Raw genomic sequence first — 23,254 nt, 5'->3', positions numbered from 1 at the left:
AAGAAAAGGAAGATGTGCGGTATGAACAGGATTTGGGGGGATGTATGCATGTAAAGAAGTTGCAAGGGGGAGAGGGGAAAGTAGAACGAGCAAGAAAATGGTGAGAAAACGCAAATTTTAAAAACAACAACAGGGATAAAGCAGTTTTTTAGCAGTAGTCGCACTGATAATACATACATGCGCAACGAGTAACTTGATAGAAACATCAATGACAATCATGAGAAAAACAAAGCACATGTACAGGGAAGTTAATATCAGTTGAAATAATAAAAAAAGGGTGCAAAAAACTTGGCCGAGGGAGGGTAAACTGTCAAGGAGGAAGAAAGAAGAATGTGCAGTTTTGGGATCTTCAATGATCACCGCCATCATCGTCCCAAGAGTCTCTGAATTCCCAGAGTGGGCAATCACCCTCCTCGCAATCCTGAGGTTCAGCGATAGGAACGATCGGCTCGTCGTTCTCGTTCGGGCAATCTGATCCCTTATTTTTACGACCAGTCCAAGGCCATCGTAAGCCTTTCTCTTTAACTTGCTTACCGCCTTCGTGACATTCGGAAAAGTTTGATCCAGGAATCCAATCAGGTCTTAATACTTTATCGATGACCGTTTGGATCGGATGGGTCCTGATATCTTGAGCCCATTTTAATTTACCAACGGTATCTGTTTTTGTGTGGCGGTAATAAATGATAGCCCAAGGATTCATTCAAAAAAAGTATTTTCAAGCGGTATGGGTAGGATTCACTCACCAAAAATAATGGATTTTCCCAAATGACAGCGAGTTTCGAGTGCATAACCGGCCACTGAACAGCTACTTAACGCGCCATTACAAGTGCCCATGGCGATCGGATCAGCGGTATGAAAGACTTGAAAAACGTGGCTCATTTCCTGGCCATTCCCGAAATTAGCGCCTGGTGGTAAGGGAAGATGGAGTCGTTGAGCGGGGAGCAGATCGCCGGGAGCCTCGAAGCCCACGGCTGGTACTCCAAAGGTAACACCTAATATGCCCGCTAGTGCAGCACCCAGACTATGCCCAGCCAGCCAGATTTGTGAATGTGGATACATTCGTACTATGTCGTCGTACAAATCGACGGCTGCGTGGAAATACACTGATTTGTTCATCAACGCGCTCTCCACACAACTTTCTCGACATTTGTTCGGCCCTTCGTAACAATCACAAACCGGCGACCAACTCCAACTGACTCGCGCACAACAACACGAGAAGAATAAATTATCCTGCAATTGAACCATCGGGATAGGAAGGTTGTTTGATTATTTAGTGATGACCAACGGTCAAGGTTGTTCTTGTTTTGTGATGAGGCATACGCACATTCAATTTATCATTGACACCAGTCGAACCGCCATTCCCTAGCAAACCAGCAGAAGTTCCTTTGATAGCAACAACGATGGTCGAATTATCAGGTGTTGCAAAAATGTGGCCCCGCAAGCCATCTTCGTCCCATCCGAAAGAGTCGGACTGAATGAGTATAGCATTGAATATAAAATGTCAACTTTCGTTTCTTAAGGAAGCAAAAACGGATGGGGCAGTAAATCTGCTAACCAAGTTCCAAGCTCCTCCTGGATCGTACCATCTATCGTCGCCCGGAAGAGTATAAGCATTATTGGTCATCATCGCCAGACTGGCCAGAGTTTCGATATCCGTGACATCAGGAAGAACGGTGTCGAATTCAGACCAGTTCAGATGGCTGTTCATCAAGGTTTTGTTGCTGGCTAAGATTCGAGAATGATCTCCAAAGTTTCTCTGGGATTGGTCGAGTAAGATTTGCCGTTGATGGGCGAGTTTCCACTGGTTGAGAGTAGAATGATGAGTCCATATTTTCCCATGACGGACTTTCACAGAATGAGAGGAAGGATAGTAGTGCTCGATTGGACTTCCGTCAGCTCTTGTTGCTGTTGCGCGGGGTATATTGCTCCGGATATCGATTGTTTCCCTGTCCGTTTCATTAAATGTTCTCCGCAGGTGTAGACGACGGGTCTTGTAGGTGGTGATGTGAACAGCTTGTTGGAGTTGAAAGACCGAGGCTGAGCTGGAAGACGGTGATGAGGATGATGGTTGCGGATGGGATAGGAATGGGATCTGAAAACAGTTGATTGGGATGACGAGGGAGGCGGCCAGAGAGAGGAAGACGAGGTTCTTGTTGGAGGGCATCTTTCGAGCTTTTGAGTGCTTCTCGGCTGCCTACATAGAAAAAATTGCGTTTGTTCGTTCCAGTGGCTGGTTCTTCTTGACCGACTTCACAGCAACTCAACCCAGCTGGTGGTGAAAAAAAAACATGTTTAGACTGGCAAGCGCCCATTACGTAATCAGCTGGTCACATGTCAAGCTATCCGATCCCGGACCGCCACCCCATCCCTGCCTGTCCAGATTTCTGGATCCGTTCCTATCCGATCAGCAAGTCACCAGACCAACGGTGATATTTTAAGTCTTTGGCTGCTGCTGGCAAGAGGGACTTGCGCCCTTTCGACGCCTTTTGCTGAGCCTATGTGGATTCGAAATACAGGTGATAAGGAATATTCTGAAGGTCAAGGACTGAACGAATCCCCATCGGTTCTGCAGCCCCAGTTTCGGTCCATGAACCAGATTACCAGAGCTCCTAGCCAGATTTAGACTGACTAAACCAGATTTCCCGGGGACCTGCTGTCTATCACCATCTAGACATCTTCTTTACAAGCATTGGGTCTTGGGTGACTTTGTTTGAGCTTGGCTTTTGGTGAAATTCCAGCTGGTGGTCTGGCATAAACCCCTTTGCTGTTATACTTGCGGAGTATTAGGAGGGTGAGAGGTTAGCCACCCATTGGTGCAGGCTCTCAGCTTGTGCAGAGAGCTTTTTTTGACCCTTGAAATACGTAGCTGGAGCTGGAGGGTATACCCTTATATAATTATTCTGTTGAGGTTGGGGCTAGTTCTGACCTGTCTTATTGCCTTTGTGGTTCTGTAGCATTACCTATTGGAAAGAAAAAGAAAAAACTTATGTGTGTACTTAGATTGAATTCAAGTTCAATTGGAGTACAAACCCAGCACTCCGATATTTTTGGTGCAAACCCGTGTGCATCCCAAAACTTTTGCAGTGGGCATGAACAAAATACTACATTGCTTGATTTTGGCGCGCGCCGAAAAAAAAAGGATTGCAAAAAATGCAGCCACGGGGCAAAGCATTTGACACAACAGTTATAATGCCTCGGTAAGTCGGACTGCTTCAGATTGAAAGTATAACTAGAGTGAATCTTTTGCTTATCATCAGCAATAAGATGGAAATTTGCACATTGTTGTAACTGATGGTCATGTGTAAATGGTCTTGTGTGCTAGGGAAGTTAGGCACGATATCTCAATGATACATAGCCTGAAGTGACAAAGTAGTTAAAAGTTCCTAGATTGAGCAAATGAGCGAGGCGGCGCTCACAGTGCGAAGGTATATTCATGATAAACAAAGTCGCACAGGGCAATGTACACATGCAGATCAAAACGGCCAGAGGTTCCTCTATTCCACACACGCACGATCTATCTTGACGATACAATACGGGTTTGAGGATGTGAGAAGATAGAGATTAGTGTTCATGATCGTTTTGTCGTAACGACGTCGTAGGTAGTACCCCTGATGGATCGACCATTCATGCTGTTCCTAACATTGTGTTCAAAGGTGACCCGATCGTTCCTCAAGTCATTGGCAGCCTCTGAAGGATTAAAAATTTGAAATAATTCAGGTTCTAGCTATTAGTCTTCGCATCTTATCAATGGAAGGGTACGGTGACGAACCCTTATTCAATGGATCATCTGCATTCGGCTCCAAAAATAGGTACTGCAGTCCAACTATCACCGCGTTCAAGTTCAATACTGGCTTCCAATCTTCCCTCAAAATATTGAGGCACACGTTCCCTTCAACGTCAACATTCGGATGATAGATCTATCCAACAAACCAAGGCGAGGAAAGTTGGAAAAAAGATATTTATGTAAATGAGTGGAAGCTTGGCTGCTATTACTTGTATGAGAAGCTCACCTTCTGAGTACACTTGACCTTCGGTGGCTCGTGAGGATAATTCAAATTAATCACAAAGTTGAAAATAAACGCGCCACCTTTGTACATTCCTGAGCGACGGCCAAGACGAAGAGCGTGAACAAGGCACTGTTCAGGAGTTCCTGGAGATCGACTTCAAGGTTAGACATACCTTCATCTGGCTTGATGGTAAGGGTAAAGTTCAGGAGATCGGTCGGATCAGGGAAATGCGTGGTCATAGTCGATGGAAGCTCGAGTTCCGTCAGATCTAAAAGAAAAACAATCAGAATTAGTCAGTTCAGTCGACCAGATTGAATTAGCAGTAGCATAAATTATCGCCTGCGGGCAATATTACTACACGGTAAGGCAAACGACAAAACCGTTACCTTTTTGAACCCGGATTTGGGCTGCACTGGTCTTTGGTTTCTTCTTGGCAGCATCCGATTCGGCTTTCTTCAACGACCAGATCTAGGAGTTGAAGTTTGGTTTTTGGTATGGAAAAGTCAGCAAGATACGGAATGAGAAACGGGATTGTAGAACGTGACGCATACCTTAATCATTCTGGGCTCCTTAGTATGCTGAACGTATCAAGAGGGGGTGGGGTGGAAGAGGAAATGCGAGTTGAGGATGACAGTGCGATGAGAACTGGGAGTGCTGCAGGTCTCGGCGGGTCCGGTCTTTCCTTGGAGTGGCGTTGAGTTTCGAAAATATCCTTTTCGTCGACTTGGTGACTCGCTCCCGCCATCTCCCCCGAGTTGGCATAGCAACCTCCGCAGAGAGATTCAATCCCCGAATACCACCCGATCCCGGCTGTCATTCACCAACTGTCATCCCGAATCCCGATGGTGTCGGTGCCGGCGGAGTCAGATAATCCGGTGCGGGGAGCCGGGAGGTTAGATCGATAAGTTCGGACCCCCTTCTGACGTCACTCGAGCGCGTCCAGCGGGTTCACGCAGTCACTTGGATCGATGCACATCCATCCCCGAGCCTCCTCCAACTCTCAGCGAGCTAGTTTCCACCAGAATATACCGACCAGCACGTGAACCACCTTTGGTGATCGGGAAACCCAGGAGCGAAGTGAAGCCCGAAAAACAGTACGAAGAACGAGGATGACCAGCTTCTTACCAAAACTCTACTCCCGGTCTGCCCCAATCTTAGCGACAGCACGCCGTTCGCTCTCGATCTCTGCCGTCCTCAATGTCGAACCCAAGGTACCCAAACTATTGAACACACTCCTTCATGGCTCCGAAGAAGCTCGAAAACAAAACGAGGCTTTCCAGAGTCATAGTACCACCGTGGGCTCTAAAACGATAAGTGAAGTTCAGAGTAAGCCGACCCCATGATCTGAACCTTCTCTACCTCCCACGAAATCTGTATCTGATTTGCCTTGTATTCGTTGTCTTGGGGTTTTTTTCAACTGATCAGAACATCGGGTTCACCCTCAGCATGTTGATAAGTACAAAGAAATCATGTGAGGAGAGCCTTCCTACTTTCCACATCGGGTTGCCCAAATGCTACGAAAGCACACAAAATATTCTTACAAATGAATTCTTCTTATGAACTGCTCGGCACGGGCTCCAACAGCGGCACATACTTTGAAAAACTCAGCTCTCAAAACGATCTCAACATGACATTAAAGGGCTCTTTTGAGGTAGTTGTTGGCGAGCTTGATACCTTTGGTGCGTGTTTCCTTAGTCGACGCGATACATTCCCCCCTGTTATTTCATTTCCTATCTGTGTACGCTGTACTATCTGTGTGTGCTGATGACCTCCTCCGCTTCTTCGTATGGCAGTTCATATCTGGGAGTTTGAAGGGTACAAGGGTTACGATGATGCCACTAGCAAAATGCGTGAACGATCGGTGAGTCTCTCTTATGGCCATCCCCGAGTGTCTTTGTTTTGCTTAGTAAGCTAAACACATAGGTTGACTTTGATCTTGAGTAGGAGCATCAAGAATTTGCCAAAAGCATCAGACCCCTCGTCCATTCCAGAAACTCACAGCTTTGTAGAGAGTTTGCATTCTGGCCATGCTCAGGTCCGAAAGTCAACGGTGGTATCTATGAGATGAGGAGTTATCAGTTGGTAAGATTGTCATAAAGTTGTCTGTCCACTCATCTTTTACTTTATTGAGAGATGCATGGATGATTGTAGAAACCGGGCACGCTTTTGGAGTGGGAAACAGAATGGAGAAGAGGTTTGGAAGCTCGCAGAAAATTTGTCGAGCCAATCGGAGCCTGGTTTGCTCAAGTAGGTAGGCTTCATCAGGTCCATCACATGTGGCAGTACCCGTCTTTGCAAGCTCGGTTAGAGTTACGCGAGAAGGCCTGGCAAGTTGACACCTGGAGCAACACCGTCTCCAACGTAAGTCGTCACTAACTTTCCTCCATTTTCTACGCGCCTGATCAATTCACATTGACTCATAATCGGCCATCTTCTTCCTTGCATTTTTCCATCCCTTTGTTTGATTTTGCAGACTGTGAAGCTGTGTGATTCGATGGATGCCAATGTATTATTACCCAACAGCTTCAGTCCTCTCCGCTAAGCATGTCATTTTACGTCGATGGTTATGTTGATTCTTTAAAAGAGTTCAAGAGATTGTCTTTATAGTTGCTGCTTTCAAAAAACCCTGTGATGCGCTTCTAGTTGGCTTCTTTTATGTCAAACTATAGGCCTGAATTGTATTCCTTGGTCAGAGATGATTAAAGAAAACCAATGAATAAAATGTGTAAATTGTTTTCTTAAGGAAAAAGAAATGAAATTTCACTTTTCAATTTGTTAGGTCTGAAGTGTGAGCACGCTCAATTCACATCGGAAATTTACGGTTTTGGAGGATTGCCATTCTTACATGAGGCGCAGTGCAGCGCTCTTTGGCCTAGCTGCGCTGCGCTAATTTGCACCTTTTGGGGGACGGTTTCAGGTGCAGCCTCAGAGAAGATTAGATACGAGCAAACTTGGTTTAGGTTCCGTTGCTTCGAAAGGAGGCGCTATTCATAGCCCGAGGAAATGAAGATAATGGATAGGATACAAGATGGAGGTGATGAGCCCCATTGGACTGGCAGACAGTATTATACAAGAGTAAGGATTATTAAGACCGAGTCCAGATTCTCGATAACAGATCATGCGGATGACTCAAGACACAATTGTTTTTTTGATTAATCATGACTTTAGTTGTCTTTTACTCAGTTGTCTTACAAATTCTTTTGACCGATTCTTATCTCAATGTTACATTGCTGTTCCCCTTTTCTTCAAATTCGGAATCCTAATCAAAATCAAAATCAAATAGTATCATCCATCATACTGTTCAAGTTATCCTCATTAGAGTTTTTACAAGGTTTAACTTCCCTCTTGCTTTCCTCATCCCTTAAATGGCTTCCACACACCTCAATGCAGAACCAGGAGTCTTCTTTTACCCTTCAAAGTAGCTTGTTACTTTTCCACATGCTTCCAAGTCGTTTACCAATCTAATTGAGCATCTATACATAGTTCTTAATCAAAGCCCACATTTTCAGGTTATTGAGGATTATTGGAATTGACTTGAGAAAAAATGAGTTTGGTGAAACCTCTTTGGACTCGGAGTCCTCAACAAGTCACAATACCCACCGAAAGCCAACTCACCACTCTTGGGATTCGGGAAGGATTTGGGAAGGATGTTATCCTTAGCACAACATATTTACTATTACTATGGTTGAAACAGGTTCAAACTTCAAAACTGCGCCTGCGAGATCCGGTCCTTGAGTTATGTCCGGAGGTTGCTTGACTGCTGGCAATCTTGACAGCCTTTCGGCGGAATTGCGCAAAATGAGCTTGTTGGATGTCGCAATGCCCGCATACCGCCCCCAAGTGAGGCAAGTTAAACCCCGCCATGCACGAATTGTTATTTAATTTGAGTAAGATTATGTATTATGACTTGCTCTCATCGTATCATTTTTGTACATAAATATTTGCATCAGCATACTGATCATCCTTTCCGGCGTTCGTGAATGATGGTGTGATGCTGCCAAGTTCCTACTCTGTGTATAAACACGTCCTCAGGAGAGGCAAAACTTGAACTCACCGACCATGAGGAGTCTCTCTGTAGCACTGTATTTATTAATTTGAGTCTGTATCTTCTTCCGATGGATCAGGGTTCACGAGTCCCAAGCGGAGTCATCTTGTTGACGTGTTGATGTACTGTCAAACCAGTTGCCGTATCGGTTAGCTTCACTCCGGTCTGCCATCGCCACATATCCAGTTTGAATATCCCTCCATCTTTTTCCACGTCAATTTGATAATCATCAGGATGATTTCCGTTTGTCACCACGTCCTTATCAAAATGTTTCTCGCTGGGGTAGTAGTTATCATCAGTTTACCATTCCTCCGATCCTCTGCGATTGAGACTCACGGCAAGACTATCAACCGCCACTTTTTCGAGGCCCCAGAATGGCATGAAAAGCAAGAACCAACCCAGTGTAGCCTCAGTTGGGGAAGAAAACTTATTCCATCACCATCCGATTCTGACACAATCCTAGCGTGTAAGTCATTTGTCATCGAATTATCCAAGGACATTTAGACTAACAGTTGGGTTTCTCGACCCTTCATTACGCCAACTTACCAATAAAATTAGCATGTGAGGATGCTACCCACGAGGAGTCACTCTGCGATCGAGAATCTTGTCACATGGGTCAATCAGACCAAAGTCCAGAGGAAAAGCCACGTAAGTTGTCACTCCTAACGCTAAACAGACCCATTAGCCATTGATTCCAACCACACAAATTGATAACTGATTCCGCTTATTTTAATTAGTTATCAAGTACTTATTCTTTACTGGTTGCATGAGTTTGAAAGATGAGTTTTCGGGGCATAAGACAGAGAAACGATATACAGTGTACCCGCGAACCTATGAAGTATCCTATGACCTGAGAAAATTGGGTGAGTTTTTGTGGTAAGGGTTGATTCTCCCTCTTGACTTACTTTTGAACGGTTCTTTGCGACAGTTGTCAAAGGTTATGCGGCAGAGATCGAAGGCCAATCAGAAGAAAGTTATACTTGCACCTGGACCGACCAGTTGGAACAAAACTTCCAACGTGTTTGTGAGCTAGGGCATCAGGTATAAAAAGGATGACATATAACTGATCAATTGTGATTCCTCGATAGGGTGTAATAATTGCACAGACACGGTTTGGAAATAAAAACGTGCATCTCCCCCGTTTCTATGACTCAAGTCTAACGAGTGGTCTGCTTTTCTTTCCCTCCTCGATTGAATTTTGGAACAATTCTGAGCTTCTATTTCTTCAGTTGGATTCATTCTTGCTGCTACTCCAGGTCATATTGGCTTGGCGATCCTGTTTCTAACTGATTGAGCTGAAAATGTATTATATAAATGAATATTATTATCAACTGCAGTCACTCCAAGGCAGCTTCGCCGCTGCAATCTTCGGGTTCCAGCAGCAGCGTATTCTGAAGGGGCTCTTTCCCATGTAATAATGCATACCAAAACTCCATCACACCTTACCTGTTATACTAGGTTATACTCCAGTCAAGTTGCTACAAATGTATTACCAATCAAAGCGTCAGGGAGTTACAGTCATACTTTCCCATGAGGCTTTCAAATTCCTCTTCTTTTTGGGTTGGTGGTTTGAAAAAGTTTTGGAAGTAGGCCAAAAGTCTAGAGTACATATCTTGCCATAGTATGAAGACGGATAGGACGCGGGAGGTCGTAAATCGGCCTCCATCAAGGAAAGAACATACCAGAAATTAGAATGTCAGCACAAATGCAACAAACCATCCGCAGATACCTGTCCAGTGTCCGCTGGTCGAGTGGCCCGATGGCCGGCCACAAGAGAGCGGCTCCAAGGTCCGGCGGATTGCGGCGCTGATCAATCTGCCCGCCATTACCGGCGCTCGAGAAGCCAACGAGGTCCGGATCCAGGTGGCCAGGCTTGGCCTGTTGGACCCCTTTGCCGGGTTATTCTGTCTCTCACACGTTATCCGACCTGAAGCAGCTGTCCTCCGAGCTGATTGCTGTAAATAAATATCACAAACGCAAACGTAAAGCACCTAGGTGCGGTCAGATGGTTGAATGTATCCAAGAGCCTGGAAAAATAATCAACATGAATGGATGTTGGTGGGTTACCCTGGTCAAGGGACATGTGAAGGTCGTGCAGGCCAGGTGACCAAAGTAACGACAAAAAAAGGGGCTGGAGCTCGAGATGAGGTTGAGTGACCCTGGCATGATCTGTGGCGCGATGAGATTGGGATAGTCAACGTGCCTGATGCGATGTACGGGCTGGACGAACACAAGACAGAATCACCCACTTCAGCATTCAGGATAGTTCGGGATGGTCAGGACGGTTCCGAACACGAGCTCAAGGAGAACCATCACTCGCTATCACCCACATCTCTCATCCCCATCACCAGCCCCTGGTAATTTGGTCAACAGGAACAACCTCAACCGGTTCTTCGACCAGACTCCCATCGGCAGAACTTCCCAGAAAACCCCGTCTCAGCACCACCATCATCAAGCCTACCCTAGCGCGAGCCCGTCCTTATCCGCACCATCAAATGATTCCTCTTGCGATCCCATACAACCTGCTAATTATTCGATGACGACTCAGAACAGTTCGGCCAAATCAGTCACCAAATCTCGGTTCCTTGGGGTCCTGATTCCAAAATATTCCCCTTTGATCGAAAAGCCATCAGGACTGAGGAGAAGACACAAAGCCTTGTTATCAAAGATGAATTCAGTTCATCAATCGTCCTCCTCACTCAGCAAGCATCTCAACCAGGCCGTCAGGAAGAGAACTACAGGAAAACCCCGATCCACTAAGAAAAAACTGAAGAAGACAGATGTCAGATCTTATTCGATCTGCCATGACTCGTCGATTGCGTATCCAGAAAATGAAGTCGTGAATGAAGAGCAATTCGACGCAATGCTCAAGTTGAATGAGGTGGTCGTTGACCATCAGCGGTTTCGAGAAGGAGACGCGGTATTTGTGGTGTGAGTCAAGCTGTCTATGTTACAGGAAAAAGAATCACGCGCCGGTCAAAGACATAAAGGCGAACAGTGGATTTCTTCTTGAAGGGGGTATATGCTGATCATCGATCTGGAGCTCGGGATTTACCAAAAGACCAGATGAAGAAGACATTCCAGAAGACTCCCAGCCCGACCGGTATTGGTTGGCTCTCATCAAAGAAATCAAACAGCGCAGGCCGACTGACTATCATCCATCGGCCCGCGATCCGGAGCAGATCTCTCGGTCCGAAGTCTTCTTGAAGGTTGAATGGTTTTATAGAATCGACGATTTTGAGGATTCTATGAAATCTAATCCTGTTTTTCGAAAGTAAGTCTCCGCCATCCCCAATACCAGACCTCATGAGGACTAAAGAAAGTATTAGGCCCTAGAGATCTTCCGTAAAACACTGAGTCTTCTTCATGTCCATGTTATGTATTTTGTATTTTAACAGAGTCGTTGAGAAGTTGAAGAAAATCGGATTCAGATCAAATCAACACAAACTCAAGTCAAACGATTTCCGATTCCAAGATAAAGAATTGATAAGAACCGACCACTCGAGTATCATCCATATCAACAGTCTAGCTGGTCAGTCCTCTTGTTGGATCAGATTGATTCGATGAACTTTGATTTACTAAAGGTTCTATGGCGGGGGTAAAAAAAAACAGGCCAAGCAGATGTTTATAAATTCGATGACCAAGTACCGCCTGGTTGTATAAAACAGCCAGTCTTCACGCGTTGTTGTTGGCAAGTCAATCAACAAATTGACGATGACGAGCTCGAATCAATCGGAGTCGAAAACTATTATTATCGCCTCTACTTGCGTTTTCATCACCAGCCAAAAACACGCCAACATTCGCGTAAAAATTCAAAAGGAGCAAAGGGATTATTGGTTTGTTCTTTTTCCTTTGATAATCCTGTCCTAAACCTGACGAGCAAGAAGCTATCCCCTTGGGTACAAGCCACGCAGGTCGCTGAGCCGGCTGTTTTTGGTGTAAAAACTAGCAATCGATCAATTTATTGCCTAACAATAAGTATGGATGTAAGTGTTCGAACCCGTATGATCCTCACAAAGGGATGATGATCTTCGATTTCACGAACACCGAATGGGTTCATCTGAGGTGTTTGACAGCCCAAATGGCGGACGAACAAGGCACCGACAAAACAGGGATACATCACATTGATCATCCGGGACAGACACTCAGGGCCCAGAGAAAGCAAGGCCAGGAACAAACCAATCTCCTTCAAATCAAATCATCCTTGCTTGAACTCCTCAATTCTTCCCCTTCTACTTCATCCTCTTATCCAACCTCAAGCACCCTATCTCATTTTTTTAATAACCAGTTATGTTGTCTTCTTCGGGGCTCTAATTATTCTCTTGCTGGACAATTCTATTAAGAAAATTCAACCCAGCCTGTCAATGGTAAATATGCTCCTTTACTTTGTTTGTAAGCCTATCAAGTTGTTTTTATTTCTAATAACTTTAGAGTCCAGGGCCAACTGTGCTGCCTGGAAATGCCTAATTCCCGCAATAAGCTCATTTGTCCATCCTTGGGCAACATTTTTCCAACTCATTCAATCATTAGGATGGTTTTTCCTCCAAGAAGTTGTTGAATCTCCATTTTGCCTTGGTGACTCATATTTGTGTCTCAATGGCTTGTCCATGAATTGCTGTTGCCTGTGATGAGCAGTAGCAGGGACTTTCCTATGTATCTAGCCTGTCATGTACATATCACAGTTGGCACAGTCATAGTATGGGTAACTAGAGATCCAGCCAAGCTTCCACATCCTGCAATCTAGCAACTTGGGATCCACAACCACAGTCCCCTGTCTTTCTCTCCATGGATCAGACCACAACACTGCTTCAGCCCAAATTGTACCACTGGCTGATGCTAATCTGCTGCCTTTGCTGTCTGAGCTTTTAAAATTGAAGATTGTTTTCTGAGTGGATTTAGTTGGTATTTTGAAAGTCAAATGATCCAGTTGTCTGTTGGGTAAAGCAGGGTGGCTATATGCTGCAGTTGCGGCTACATTTCATGAAGACAAAATTGCCTCATTTCAAGGTAGTTCTTGACAATTTTATTCATTCCAAAAAATTTATCCACTGCTCCAAGCCCATCCAGGCTGAAAATAAAGACTAGCTTTAAACTATTTTTCCAAAGGAATCAGATTCCATTACTATTAACTGACCATTGAATAAATTACCCAAGTGCTTTCTGGCCTCCCATGGTAATTGTATTTGAGCCAGGATTTATCCCACACTCTGATCTGTTGGTTCAAGTAGTCAGGTAATCTATGTAATCTTATTATACAGATACTGAGAGAATCCTTACTGGTTGAGCTGAGTTTGTCCAAGTTTTGAATGTAAGCTTTTTCTAGCTAAAGGCATGGCAACAACTAGCAAAACATCCATCTAAGAGCATCCGCATCCGTGGCTAGATTAGCCTGGGCTAACTAGCTCGGATTACAATTGGAATAGGATAATCCAATCGGCCATCCGCATGGGTGGGGATTAGCAGGTCCAAGGCTGTTGGAGGTTATGTGTTTAGGTGCCTATATGTTATGTGTTTGGCACCTAAACACATAAAGTTCATGCTAACAAGCATGATGCATATTCAATTTGATCTTAGTCCCAGGATTAGTGGGGTCTACATTTAGACCCGACTAGCTGCAAAAGGAGCTCCAGGCTAAGTTGATCCCCAGTTGATCCAACCCAATGTGGGTGCGGGGTCAAACTAAGTCACCCCTTATATGTCATTCTACAATGGAAAACTATTGCTAATAACTTGATAGCACAAACTATATGCATTATGGAAAGATTCCTGAAAGTTTTGGACTTTTTGGGTGTGTAACAAAAAATTTATATGGCTGGCGGTCATTTTCCTACTAAGCCCAACACGCACCCCTTATATCTCATGTTCTGATGACACACTATTGCTAAGAAATTCAGGGGGTACAATTTATGCATAAATCTCTGTGCTCTCAAATTTTTATGTCTCTAGTATGTGGAACAAAAAAGTTATACATATTAAAAATAATAAAAAATAATACAAAAAATTAGCACAACAACTCCCAAAAAAAATTTATTTTGGGTCAACAACTCCCAAAAACCCCGTACGCGAAAAAAAGGGTCTAGGTCTACGTCGAGTGCTGGTCAAAAAATAGTTGCGCCGACGTATGGGAGTTGTTTTCCCAAAAGTTGGGAGTCGTTTTTCCAAGACCCTAAAGTTAAGGAAGCAAGGAATTATAGAGGTTTGAAAATTCCTGCCACCTAGATTTAGGATCTAGCCCCCGTAAACAGGGGCAATAGGGCGCAAGTCCCTCCTGCCAAGGGCTTTCATGGGCTTGCAGAGGGCCTTGGGTTAATTTTGTACTCACATTGACAGTCTGCAATTCGGACTACTGCAACACATCACTGAAATTCTGGGACACACCCTTTTAGTCTGCTGAGGGAAACCTAATAATTGACCCAAAGACTCTTGGAGATGCTCTTTGGAGCATATTTTGGTCCTGCTGATGTGAGACCTGCAGTCAAAGAGGAATTTGGGGTTTTTTTTTTTTTGCTTTGATTACACAAAGAAGAAACTAGATAATTAAATTTTGGAGGTGTGGTTCCCTCCACCACATGGAGAGCTTTCATTTGGTGAAAAATGAGCAAGAATTTGGTAAGATAAGGGTGAACATGAGAGATTACTGAAAAAAGTCAGATTTTCTCAGAAAATTGAGTTCCTCATGTGGCATAGATTATTGCTTACTGTCTTAAGCTCAATGTAAGTCCCCCTCGGACGGGAGCTAGCACTTCGTGCAAGACGCTTTGTGTCGTGCCCCCCGGCGGGCAAGGGACTTGTGATAAGTTTGATCAACAGCTGGACCATCAGAGATGATCCCTAAACCAAAGCCTGGAATTTGGAGAGCTTAGCTAAGCCTCTCTGAGGAGGAGCAAAGCATCTCCAAAGGAGAGGCTTAGCCTAATATAACTAGTTCCTCTCTATGTGGAAGGGGGACGCCGTCCCGCAGGGACCTCCGAAGGAGGGACTCATGCGCTACGTCAACCCTGCCTGCTGCCAGAGGCAGGGAGTGCTGCTGGGGACATACATCCACAAGCAATCAAAGAAGAGTTTCAAAAAGGAAGACTGAGAGAGGAGATAATAAGATGGTTATTTGTAGGTCTCAAGAACAAGATTATGTGTGGATGATGGGATGGAAGGAGATACAACAAAGATGGCCGGATGATACAGGTTTAGAACATAACAATGAAGTGATTTCGTTGATTCATCGTAAAGCGGGAGATCATCCACAAGAAATCAAAAGAAGAGTTTCAAAAAGGCAGACTGAGAGAGGAGATAATAAGATGGTTATTTGTAGGTCTCAAGAACAAGATTATGTGTGGATGATGGGATGGAAGGAGATACAACAAAGATGGCCGGATGATACAGGTTTAGAACATAACAATGAAGTGATTTCGTTGATTCATCGTATAGCGGGAGATTAGGACTGAAAAAAAGTTGTGCAGCGTGTGTCAATACGCATATCCCACAAAAAATTGCACAAGGCAGAAAGGAAAGATCTAGAGATAACGAACCGAGTGATCCTGAGCGTTGTCCGAAGCGTCCTTCTTAAACAGGCCGCCCCCGAGATAAGGATAGCCCATTCCCCAGGAGCTGTAAGGATTAAGCATGCCGTAGTTGAGCAGAGGGCTCATGCCGAAGAGCCCAAAGCTATCCAACCCAAGCCCAAGACCCAAGCCCATGTCGTACCCGCCGCAGAATCCGGTGAGCATACCGTAGCACTTCGAGTCCGATTGTCCTTTGCCGGCTTGTGCAATGACGTCCACCCGCGGAGCTAGAACCGGTGTGGAAACGACACTCTGGAGTAGTGCCAAGAGGCAACCGACTGAGAAGATGTACTGCATGGTGGGTTTGAAGGTGGGCACGGTTTGTTTGCGGAGGTGGAAGATTGGTGGAGTCAAGTGTATGGATCTGGAGTGTGTGGGGATGATGAGAGGAGGAGACTGGGAGGCATCAAGCGTCTCTTTATATAGCTTTCCGGTCATGCTTGACCAGCCCTTTGCTACTAAGATTCGATATCCCGGGTTTCTCCAAGACCACCGCTCGGTCAGATTTCCTTTCCACACGACTGGGTGGAATTTCTCATAAACGGTGTGTGTGAAGGAAACATGACTCTGTCCTGCTGTCATTAATTTCGTTTATCTGTGCTCGATGTTGCCACAAGATGCCTTTGCGGGTCCAATCGGATACCATCGGCGGCGGCCGGCTTCTCATCCTCACCCGTTCATGAGAGCCACCAGTTGAGGGACACTCCATCCATCACCGCTTTACGGATCATGTGCCCTCGATTCAACGGGCCCGAATCGGGTTTGTTTGGACACTAGTGCGTTCTTGAGACTGCAAAGGTCAACTACACGGAGCGCTCCTATTGGCGCCATGCTCCGGTGGCTTTGTTGAAACAGAGAGTCAGCTCAACACCGGGAGATACCGCCCTTATGGACAGTTGATACACAAAAGGGGATATGGGAAATTCTATGTACTACTCACACAACACAGAACTTTGAACCACACTTCTTCAGCAGAGCTTGAGCTGAAGGTGATGTGTGATCCCGGCGGTAGGCCGATGGCGGTGACTGTCAGTACCCAAATATGCCAGCAGAAAGCTATATAAAGGGAAGCTTGATGGCCTCCCAGTCTCCTCCTCTCATCATCCCCACACACTCCAGATCCATACACTCGACTCCACCAATCTTCCACCTCCGCAAACAAACCGTGCCCACCTTCAAACCCACCATGCAGTACATCTTCTCAGTTGGTTGCCTCTTGGCACTACTCCAGCCTGTCGTTTCCACACCGGTTCTAGCCACGCGGGCGGACGTCGTTGCGCACGCTGGCAAAGGAAAATCGGACTCGAAGTGCTACGGCATGCTCACCGGATTCTGCGGCGGGTACGACATGGGCTTGGGTCTTGGTCTCGGGCTCGACAGCTTTGGGCTCTTTGGCATGAGCCCGATGCTCAACTACGGCATGCTTAATCCTTACAGCTCCTGGGGAATGGGCTATCCTTATCTCGGGGGCGGTCTGTTTAAGAAGGACGCTTCGGATGCCCAACATAATACTCATGATCACTCGGTTCGTCATCTCTGCATCTTTGCTCTCTGCCTTCATGATTGTTGCATGTCAATATTGACACAAGCTGTATCCCGTTTCCTTTCATCAGGCCTAGTCGCCATACGATAAAACAACTAAAATCTATTAATTATTCTATTTCAGACGTGTATCATCCAGCCATCTTTGTTGTATCTCCTTAAATCCTGTTTCCCACACATAATCTTGTGCTTTAAAACTAAAATTAAGCAGCATCCTAATCGATTTGTGTGAATTGTCAATGTCTGAATGAAAGACAGATTTCCGCTGCAATCAGATTTCACCATCATTTTCTAGTAGGGGGGTTCACAATTGAATTATACTAAACTTTGGAGCCAAATTTAAGGCCTTTATGAACAAAATTTTAAAATTGTGGGGAAATGCACAGCAGCAGGTGTTATCAATCCATCAGTGCAGTTTATCAAATTTTTAAAAATATGTTCATAAACAACTTAAAATGGGTCCTAAAGTTTTGTAAATTTTAATTGTGAACCCCCCTAGTATGTAGTCTCCACCTTGCCAAAATTTAATGCCCCGGGCAATTGTCCAGCGGGGAACGGCGGAGTCATTCCCGCTGTGGTGGCCCCTCTCGTGGCCAGCTAGTCAGGAGCATCACTGCCGCCAGCAGGATCATCAAGGCTCAAGTTTCTTTTCACTTCCCAAGACTCAATTTCCACGCTGGGGTGGACAGAAATCCGTCATTGGGTCCTGCGACTCAATGAAAGTTGATTAGGTAATCTGTCATTGGGTCCCGCGACTCAATGAAAGTTATGGCGCAGTCCCAACTCCCCAGGCCTCAAGATCTCTTCTCATAACCTTTCCACCTTCAACTGGCTCCCCATCTCTCCTTTTTTCCTTCTGCCCATTTTCCCATATCCCTTCCATGCCTCTTCAGCTTTCTTGGTCCTAAAACAGCACCTGCTGTGGGTTTATTTCCTTGTTTGTTTCTTATTTCTTTCTCTTCTGTTTGTTTTGCCTGTCTTGAGTGTTTTCCTTTTTCTCTTTCCTCTTTTTCTTTTCCTCCCTCTGGTTCTTTTCTTCCTGACTCATCACACTGTGTTTTCCTTTGTTTTTCCTTGTGTTGTTTCCTTTCTTTGTTTTCTCTTGTTTGTTGTGAGTGTGCGCGCGCGTAGTGCGCGGAGGATGTGATGAAATTTATGTGACATGTCACCCGGAGTCCAAGTTCAGCTCGAACTTGGATGATGGGTGGCCATGGCATTCTGATCCCCAGAATACGGTCCATCCTGAGTTTATAGATCAGACCTTCAGAGTCCAAACCTTTGAGCTCCGCTCGCCAATCATCTCCATCCAGATTTTCCTAGATCCCTTCCTTCCTCATCCTTAAGATCACATTTCCCCAACCTTTCAAACAACAACTGCCACCAAGGATCCAACACCCCGGCGAACATCTCAAAACCACCCCCCCAACCACAAGCTATCTGCGATCTCATCTGCGCTCATCTCTACGGACCACCGCCACAAGGGCAGCCTAAACAGCACTTCTCCCCTCACACGACTGCCACTGCCTACAACGGACAGGAGTCCCTCACCGCTCCTACAGCCATGGCCATCAGCCGCCGACCCAGGGTTGTGCCCAACTGAAAACAAGTCCCCCCATGTGGGATGCTTGCTGTGGGCCGCCCCTCCCACTTATGCAGAAGTTCAAAACTTGGGATGAAAGAAAGAAATTGCAAATGGCTGGAAAGAAAATACTGCTTCAGCCAGCCTCCCCCTAAGTCCCTGTGGACCTTCCCCAGAGCCAAATGTTCTTCTTGACCTCAGCTTTCTTTTGGCGCTGGTCCCAGCAACCTGAGTCCCACTTTGGCTGCCCAGAAGGCATTTTTGGCCCGCAGCAGAGAAGCCAAAAGAGCTACCAAAGCAGGCATGGGTAGATCAAAGCCACCCTTGGCTGCTCTGATTAGTAGCTTGTGCCTGTATTGGCAGCGTGAGATCCACCTCAGTACTGCTCACCTTGGCTGTGTGCTGGCAGGCTGACAGTGGCAGGAAGACACAAGGGACTTGTGTTAAGTTCAGGGAATTGGGAATTCGGGGAATGAATATGCAAAACAAGGGGAAGCCCCCAAATTTGGGGTTACAGGGGGTGTTAAAGTCATAGGGGTTTGTCAATCACAGGAGGTGAAAGGTAAAAGGGTAATGTGACAGCTCAAAGGAAACGGATTAAATTTTTCAAAACTTTGATGTTGCAATTCCTGGGTGACTATCTACATAACAGGCATTCAGTCAAAGGAAAGAAAATTTGAAATGAAAACTTGGTAAGAAACCAAAATTAGTGCAAACTGGTGAAATAAATTCAAGTTTTTTGAAGAAGACACAAAAGTTGTGCTGGAAAGACAATTGTTGGGAAAATATTGATGAGGTAATTAATTCATAAACTCTGAACATGAGAAAGAAATTCCTTGTAAAAAATGTTTTTAAGTTTCATATGAAGCCTGGCCAATTTCAGGCTGAGGAATCACTACATTTGTAGTTTGGCTTGACTTGCTTCTTGAAAGTGCAACATAGAGCTGACAATGACTAAAAACAGGTTCATGAAGCACAATACCAACATTTCCAATTCTTTGACCTTGAGATTTATTAATTTTCAGGGAGAAAGCCAGATTGACAGGAAATTGCTTTCAAATGAGCTTGAAAGGCAGTCCAGACTTGTCTGGGTCAGATATGAAAGGAATGTGAGGGATAGCCACAGAATCATTAACTCTGTTACCTGATATGACTCTTGTGTGAATCACATTTGGACCCAAGTTTTCCACAATCAACCTGGTTCCATTACAAATTACCATTGTCCAATCAAGGTTCCTGAGCATTATTATTGGCACTCCATGTTTTAGTTGAAGAATATGAGGTGGGAACCCTGAGATGTTCAACCCTTTGATATACTCTTGCAAATATAGGTTTTGGGGATCATCTTCCACAGAATCAAAGCTTGTGTAAGTTCTCCCCTGAGATGGAATGGATTCTAGAACTCTAGAGTTGATTTGTTTTAAAGAAATATTCTTGCAGTCTTATGAGATGATTCAAATTTTGCTCCTGAGAACCCCCATGAATGACCATAGAAGCAGGTGGGTTGATTTTGTTGTTTGATTGAGTGATAACTTTGCATCCCCAATGGATAAGAGATACTGCTGAAATTGAGGATCACATGCTGCACACATGTTGTCTGGAAGTTGGATGATATTTTGTTGAAAGTATCTCCAGCAGTAAGAGTTGACAATGCTTGCATCAAAAATCTAGGGACATGTTCCCTTCCGCACCACTGGTAAAACCTGACGTAAATAACCTCCAAGTACAATTACCTTGCCACCAAAGGGTTGATCTGAATCCATCAAGTCTTGGAGTAATCTGTCTCAGTGTTTCCCAATTCAAGGGCATGTCTATGTGTCATTGGGGCTTCATCCCAAATGATAAGCTTTGATTGCCTCAACACATCAGCCTTTTGAGAATGTTTTGTGATTGAAGAAACTGAATTTTGCAGAAGCTTTGGAGGAATTCCAAAATTCAACTGAGCAGTCCTGCCATATGGCATGTTCATAGCTACAATTCCTGTGGGTTCAGAGAGAATAAAAATTAAGATGGTATGGCTGGGAAAATGAGACCTCACCACTTCTTGCACCTGTGATAGCAAATCTTTGGGTTGATCTGACATTTTCCAGTAAGCAGTTGTATCAGAAAGTCTTTCCAGATCCCCCTGGACCATTATTAAAGGAGCAAGCAGGTTGTTCTGAATAGCATGCATTGATGATCTGATCAAAGCCTGATCTCTGCTGATTGTTCAAATGATTTGCATTGTCAATATGAGATATCCAAATGTTGAAGACCATTTTGTAAAAGGATTGGATAGATTACTTCAATAATCTGATTTGTCATGAGTGCATCATCTTGAAATCCCTGATGGATCTCCAGTCTTCAGTCATGTAATGGTAGGAAGAATTTCATAAACACAGAGGGTATTAAGGTTGAAATTTTGCTATAAGTATGCCAAATGACTTTTGCAAATAAGATGGCATCATTGTTTCATTTGCTTCAGCTATTGTGGCTTCCAAATAATGATCATTTTCCAACAGACCCCGGGCCAAAGCAGCTGAACAAAAACTGTGCATTTGTCTCTGAAATTTACAAAGATCCTCAAAAGAGGTTGCACCAGTGACATGATTGAGTAGTAGCTGTAAATGCCATCTTTCTGCATCAGAAGGATAAACTGCATAAATTCTATCAATTAAAAAACCCCTCTGCCTTGGCTTCCATTCTTTGCTTGTGGGGTGCCATGTATAGTCCTGGATGTCAAAAGAAATATATAGAGAGATAAGTTGCAGATAGTTTGAAAGAGAAAATCCTCCAGCATGTTTCTGGAGCTGCTACCCATCAATAATCTCTGAATCTATTCACCCCATCAATATTTTCTTCAACATCCAAGGCTGATTTATCATAATATTTGTACAGGTATTTGACTGCACAAATTTCTACATTGATGTGACAGTGAAATTTGGCTGATAAGTATGAATTGGAGGGCATGACCCAGCAGTTGTCAATGATAAAGTGGTTATTTCCTCTTGTAATTGTTGGTTCATTGTAAATTCTCCTATACAACTGGTAAGAATTTTCATTCATTAGAATTTCAGGGGAGTTAACTTTGGCATTGTTGTTGTGGGTGTTGTTGAAATTGCATTTGATTTGGTGTTCTTGCATAATGTTTGGGAAAATCAACATCTGGATTAGAAACCCCCCTTGAAAATTTTTGTGATGGAATGGGAAAATGAAAATCAGGGTTATAAAACCTTCTTGAAGTGTGTTTTGATGGTATGTATTCTCTAAAGTGGCTGGTCTGATGATTACCAAAGTGGCTGTTCTAATGAATACCAAAGTGGCTGGTCTGTTGATTACCAAAGTGGCGGGTCTGTTGAATGCCAAAGTTTTTGTCCAAAATTGATCCTGTACTGGTAGTTTTGTGTACATGAAGATTATCTAGATCATTATAAATATGGGAAATCTTGTTAAACCACTTCTTTGTATAGCAGTCTCATTTTTGTTATTGTGAAAAGAAAGTGAAGGGGAAGAAGATTCTGCAAAATAATGTTGTGTTTCTCTGGATTTAGCTTGCTGTTCCGCAGCATAAGCTCTTCTCAATTGTTCATTGGATTGTTGAATTTTTGCAATGAAAAAAGCAAAGGATTATTAATGGGGTGGATGATTTTTACAATTGGTGTTTTACAATGCCCACCCATTGCAAAGTGCGCACATTGTAAATTTGCATATGAGGCCCAATTAAATTAATTTTGCAATTTGTTGGGTACATACTACACAATGTAAAGTTACAACATGTAAATCACCTTTTGTAAACGGATGTACTTCGCGCACTGCAAAAAACTTGTCGCGCACTGCAGGGGGCGTCCACTCGACGTCCCGGCCACAGTGCGCGGAAGCTCAAAACGCTTCGCGCACTGCAGAAAATAAACCATGAAATTCTCATTTTTTTTTCTGCCAGCCGGCAGAGGGGATCTTTCTTGCCCCTCCTCCATTTTCTTGGGGTATTTGGACCCCCCAGCATGACATAAAAAAAGGATGATAAAAAAATACAAAAAATAAGCGGAGCGCCTCCCCGGGTCGCACCCCCCGGGGATTTTTAACCTGCTAAAAAGCCATGGATCGGGTACCCAGCCCCTCGAAAACAGAGTTCGAGGGGCAGAAGTACATACCCCATGACTTCGCCGTGCGGATGGCCGGCACAGGCTGGTCCCGGAGCGGAGTACATGCACACTCCCCCGATGACCGGCCAGCACGCACGTGGAGTGCAAATCACCGGTCATCGAGGGGATTACGTACTCCTCTCGATGACCGGAACGGTCCCGCTTATCGAGAGGAGTAAACACATCTCTCGATGACCGGAACGGTCCCGGTTATCAAGAGGATTAAATACACCACTTGATGACCGGAACGAACCCGGGCATCGAGAAAATAATCATCTTGATGACCGAGTCTGCTGCGGTCACCGAGTAGAGAAACACTCCCTCAATGACCGGAGCGAACTGTTCAAGGAGAGGATTGATGAACGGTTCGCTCCGGTCATCGAGAGGAGCACTTAATCCCC

The 23,254-nt window shown here is 44.6% G+C and overlaps 5 protein-coding genes across 5 annotated transcripts; 3 read left to right on the top strand and 2 right to left on the bottom strand.

The window, feature by feature from the left end:
* Positions 1–349: 349 nt before the first annotated feature.
* On the bottom strand, positions 350–2,164 carry PtA15_8A369 (uncharacterized protein; the record flags this gene model as incomplete). The annotated part of the gene is made up of 4 exons (XM_053171791.1): positions 350–657; positions 744–1,230; positions 1,325–1,471; positions 1,556–2,164. The coding sequence occupies 4 exons, from the start codon at positions 2,162–2,164 to the stop codon at positions 350–352; spliced, it is 1,551 nt and encodes a 516-aa protein (XP_053023020.1).
* A 1,404-nt stretch (positions 2,165–3,568) lies between these two features.
* Positions 3,569–4,567, bottom strand: PtA15_8A368 (uncharacterized protein; the record flags this gene model as incomplete). Its single annotated transcript, XM_053171790.1, has 6 exons — positions 3,569–3,687; positions 3,770–3,917; positions 4,011–4,099; positions 4,180–4,275; positions 4,394–4,475; positions 4,559–4,567. The coding sequence occupies 6 exons, from the start codon at positions 4,565–4,567 to the stop codon at positions 3,569–3,571; spliced, it is 543 nt and encodes a 180-aa protein (XP_053023019.1).
* Positions 4,568–5,116: 549 nt separating this feature from the next.
* Positions 5,117–6,549, top strand: PtA15_8A367 (uncharacterized protein; the record flags this gene model as incomplete). The annotated part of the gene is made up of 7 exons (XM_053171789.1): positions 5,117–5,333; positions 5,433–5,478; positions 5,592–5,686; positions 5,801–5,868; positions 5,952–6,089; positions 6,159–6,368; positions 6,481–6,549. 7 exons carry the CDS (start codon positions 5,117–5,119, stop codon positions 6,547–6,549), a joined length of 843 nt encoding a protein of 280 aa, XP_053023018.1.
* Positions 6,550–8,286: 1,737 nt separating this feature from the next.
* On the top strand, positions 8,287–9,175 carry PtA15_8A366 (uncharacterized protein; the record flags this gene model as incomplete). The annotated part of the gene is made up of 5 exons (XM_053171788.1): positions 8,287–8,518; positions 8,611–8,700; positions 8,790–8,915; positions 8,981–9,076; positions 9,141–9,175. 5 exons carry the CDS (start codon positions 8,287–8,289, stop codon positions 9,173–9,175), a joined length of 579 nt encoding a protein of 192 aa, XP_053023017.1.
* Positions 9,176–10,324: 1,149 nt separating this feature from the next.
* On the top strand, positions 10,325–12,394 carry PtA15_8A365 (uncharacterized protein; the record flags this gene model as incomplete). Its single annotated transcript, XM_053171787.1, has 5 exons — positions 10,325–10,983; positions 11,114–11,326; positions 11,451–11,584; positions 11,665–11,888; positions 12,002–12,394. The coding sequence occupies 5 exons, from the start codon at positions 10,325–10,327 to the stop codon at positions 12,392–12,394; spliced, it is 1,623 nt and encodes a 540-aa protein (XP_053023016.1).
* Positions 12,395–23,254: the final 10,860 nt, after the last annotated feature.

This window comes from Puccinia triticina, chromosome 8A (assembly GCF_026914185.1).
Source record: "Puccinia triticina chromosome 8A, complete sequence".
Taxonomy (NCBI): Eukaryota; Fungi; Basidiomycota; class Pucciniomycetes; order Pucciniales; family Pucciniaceae; genus Puccinia; species Puccinia triticina.
The sequence above is the reverse complement of the archived record's forward strand: the minus strand, read 5'-3'. Positions and strand labels throughout refer to the sequence as shown.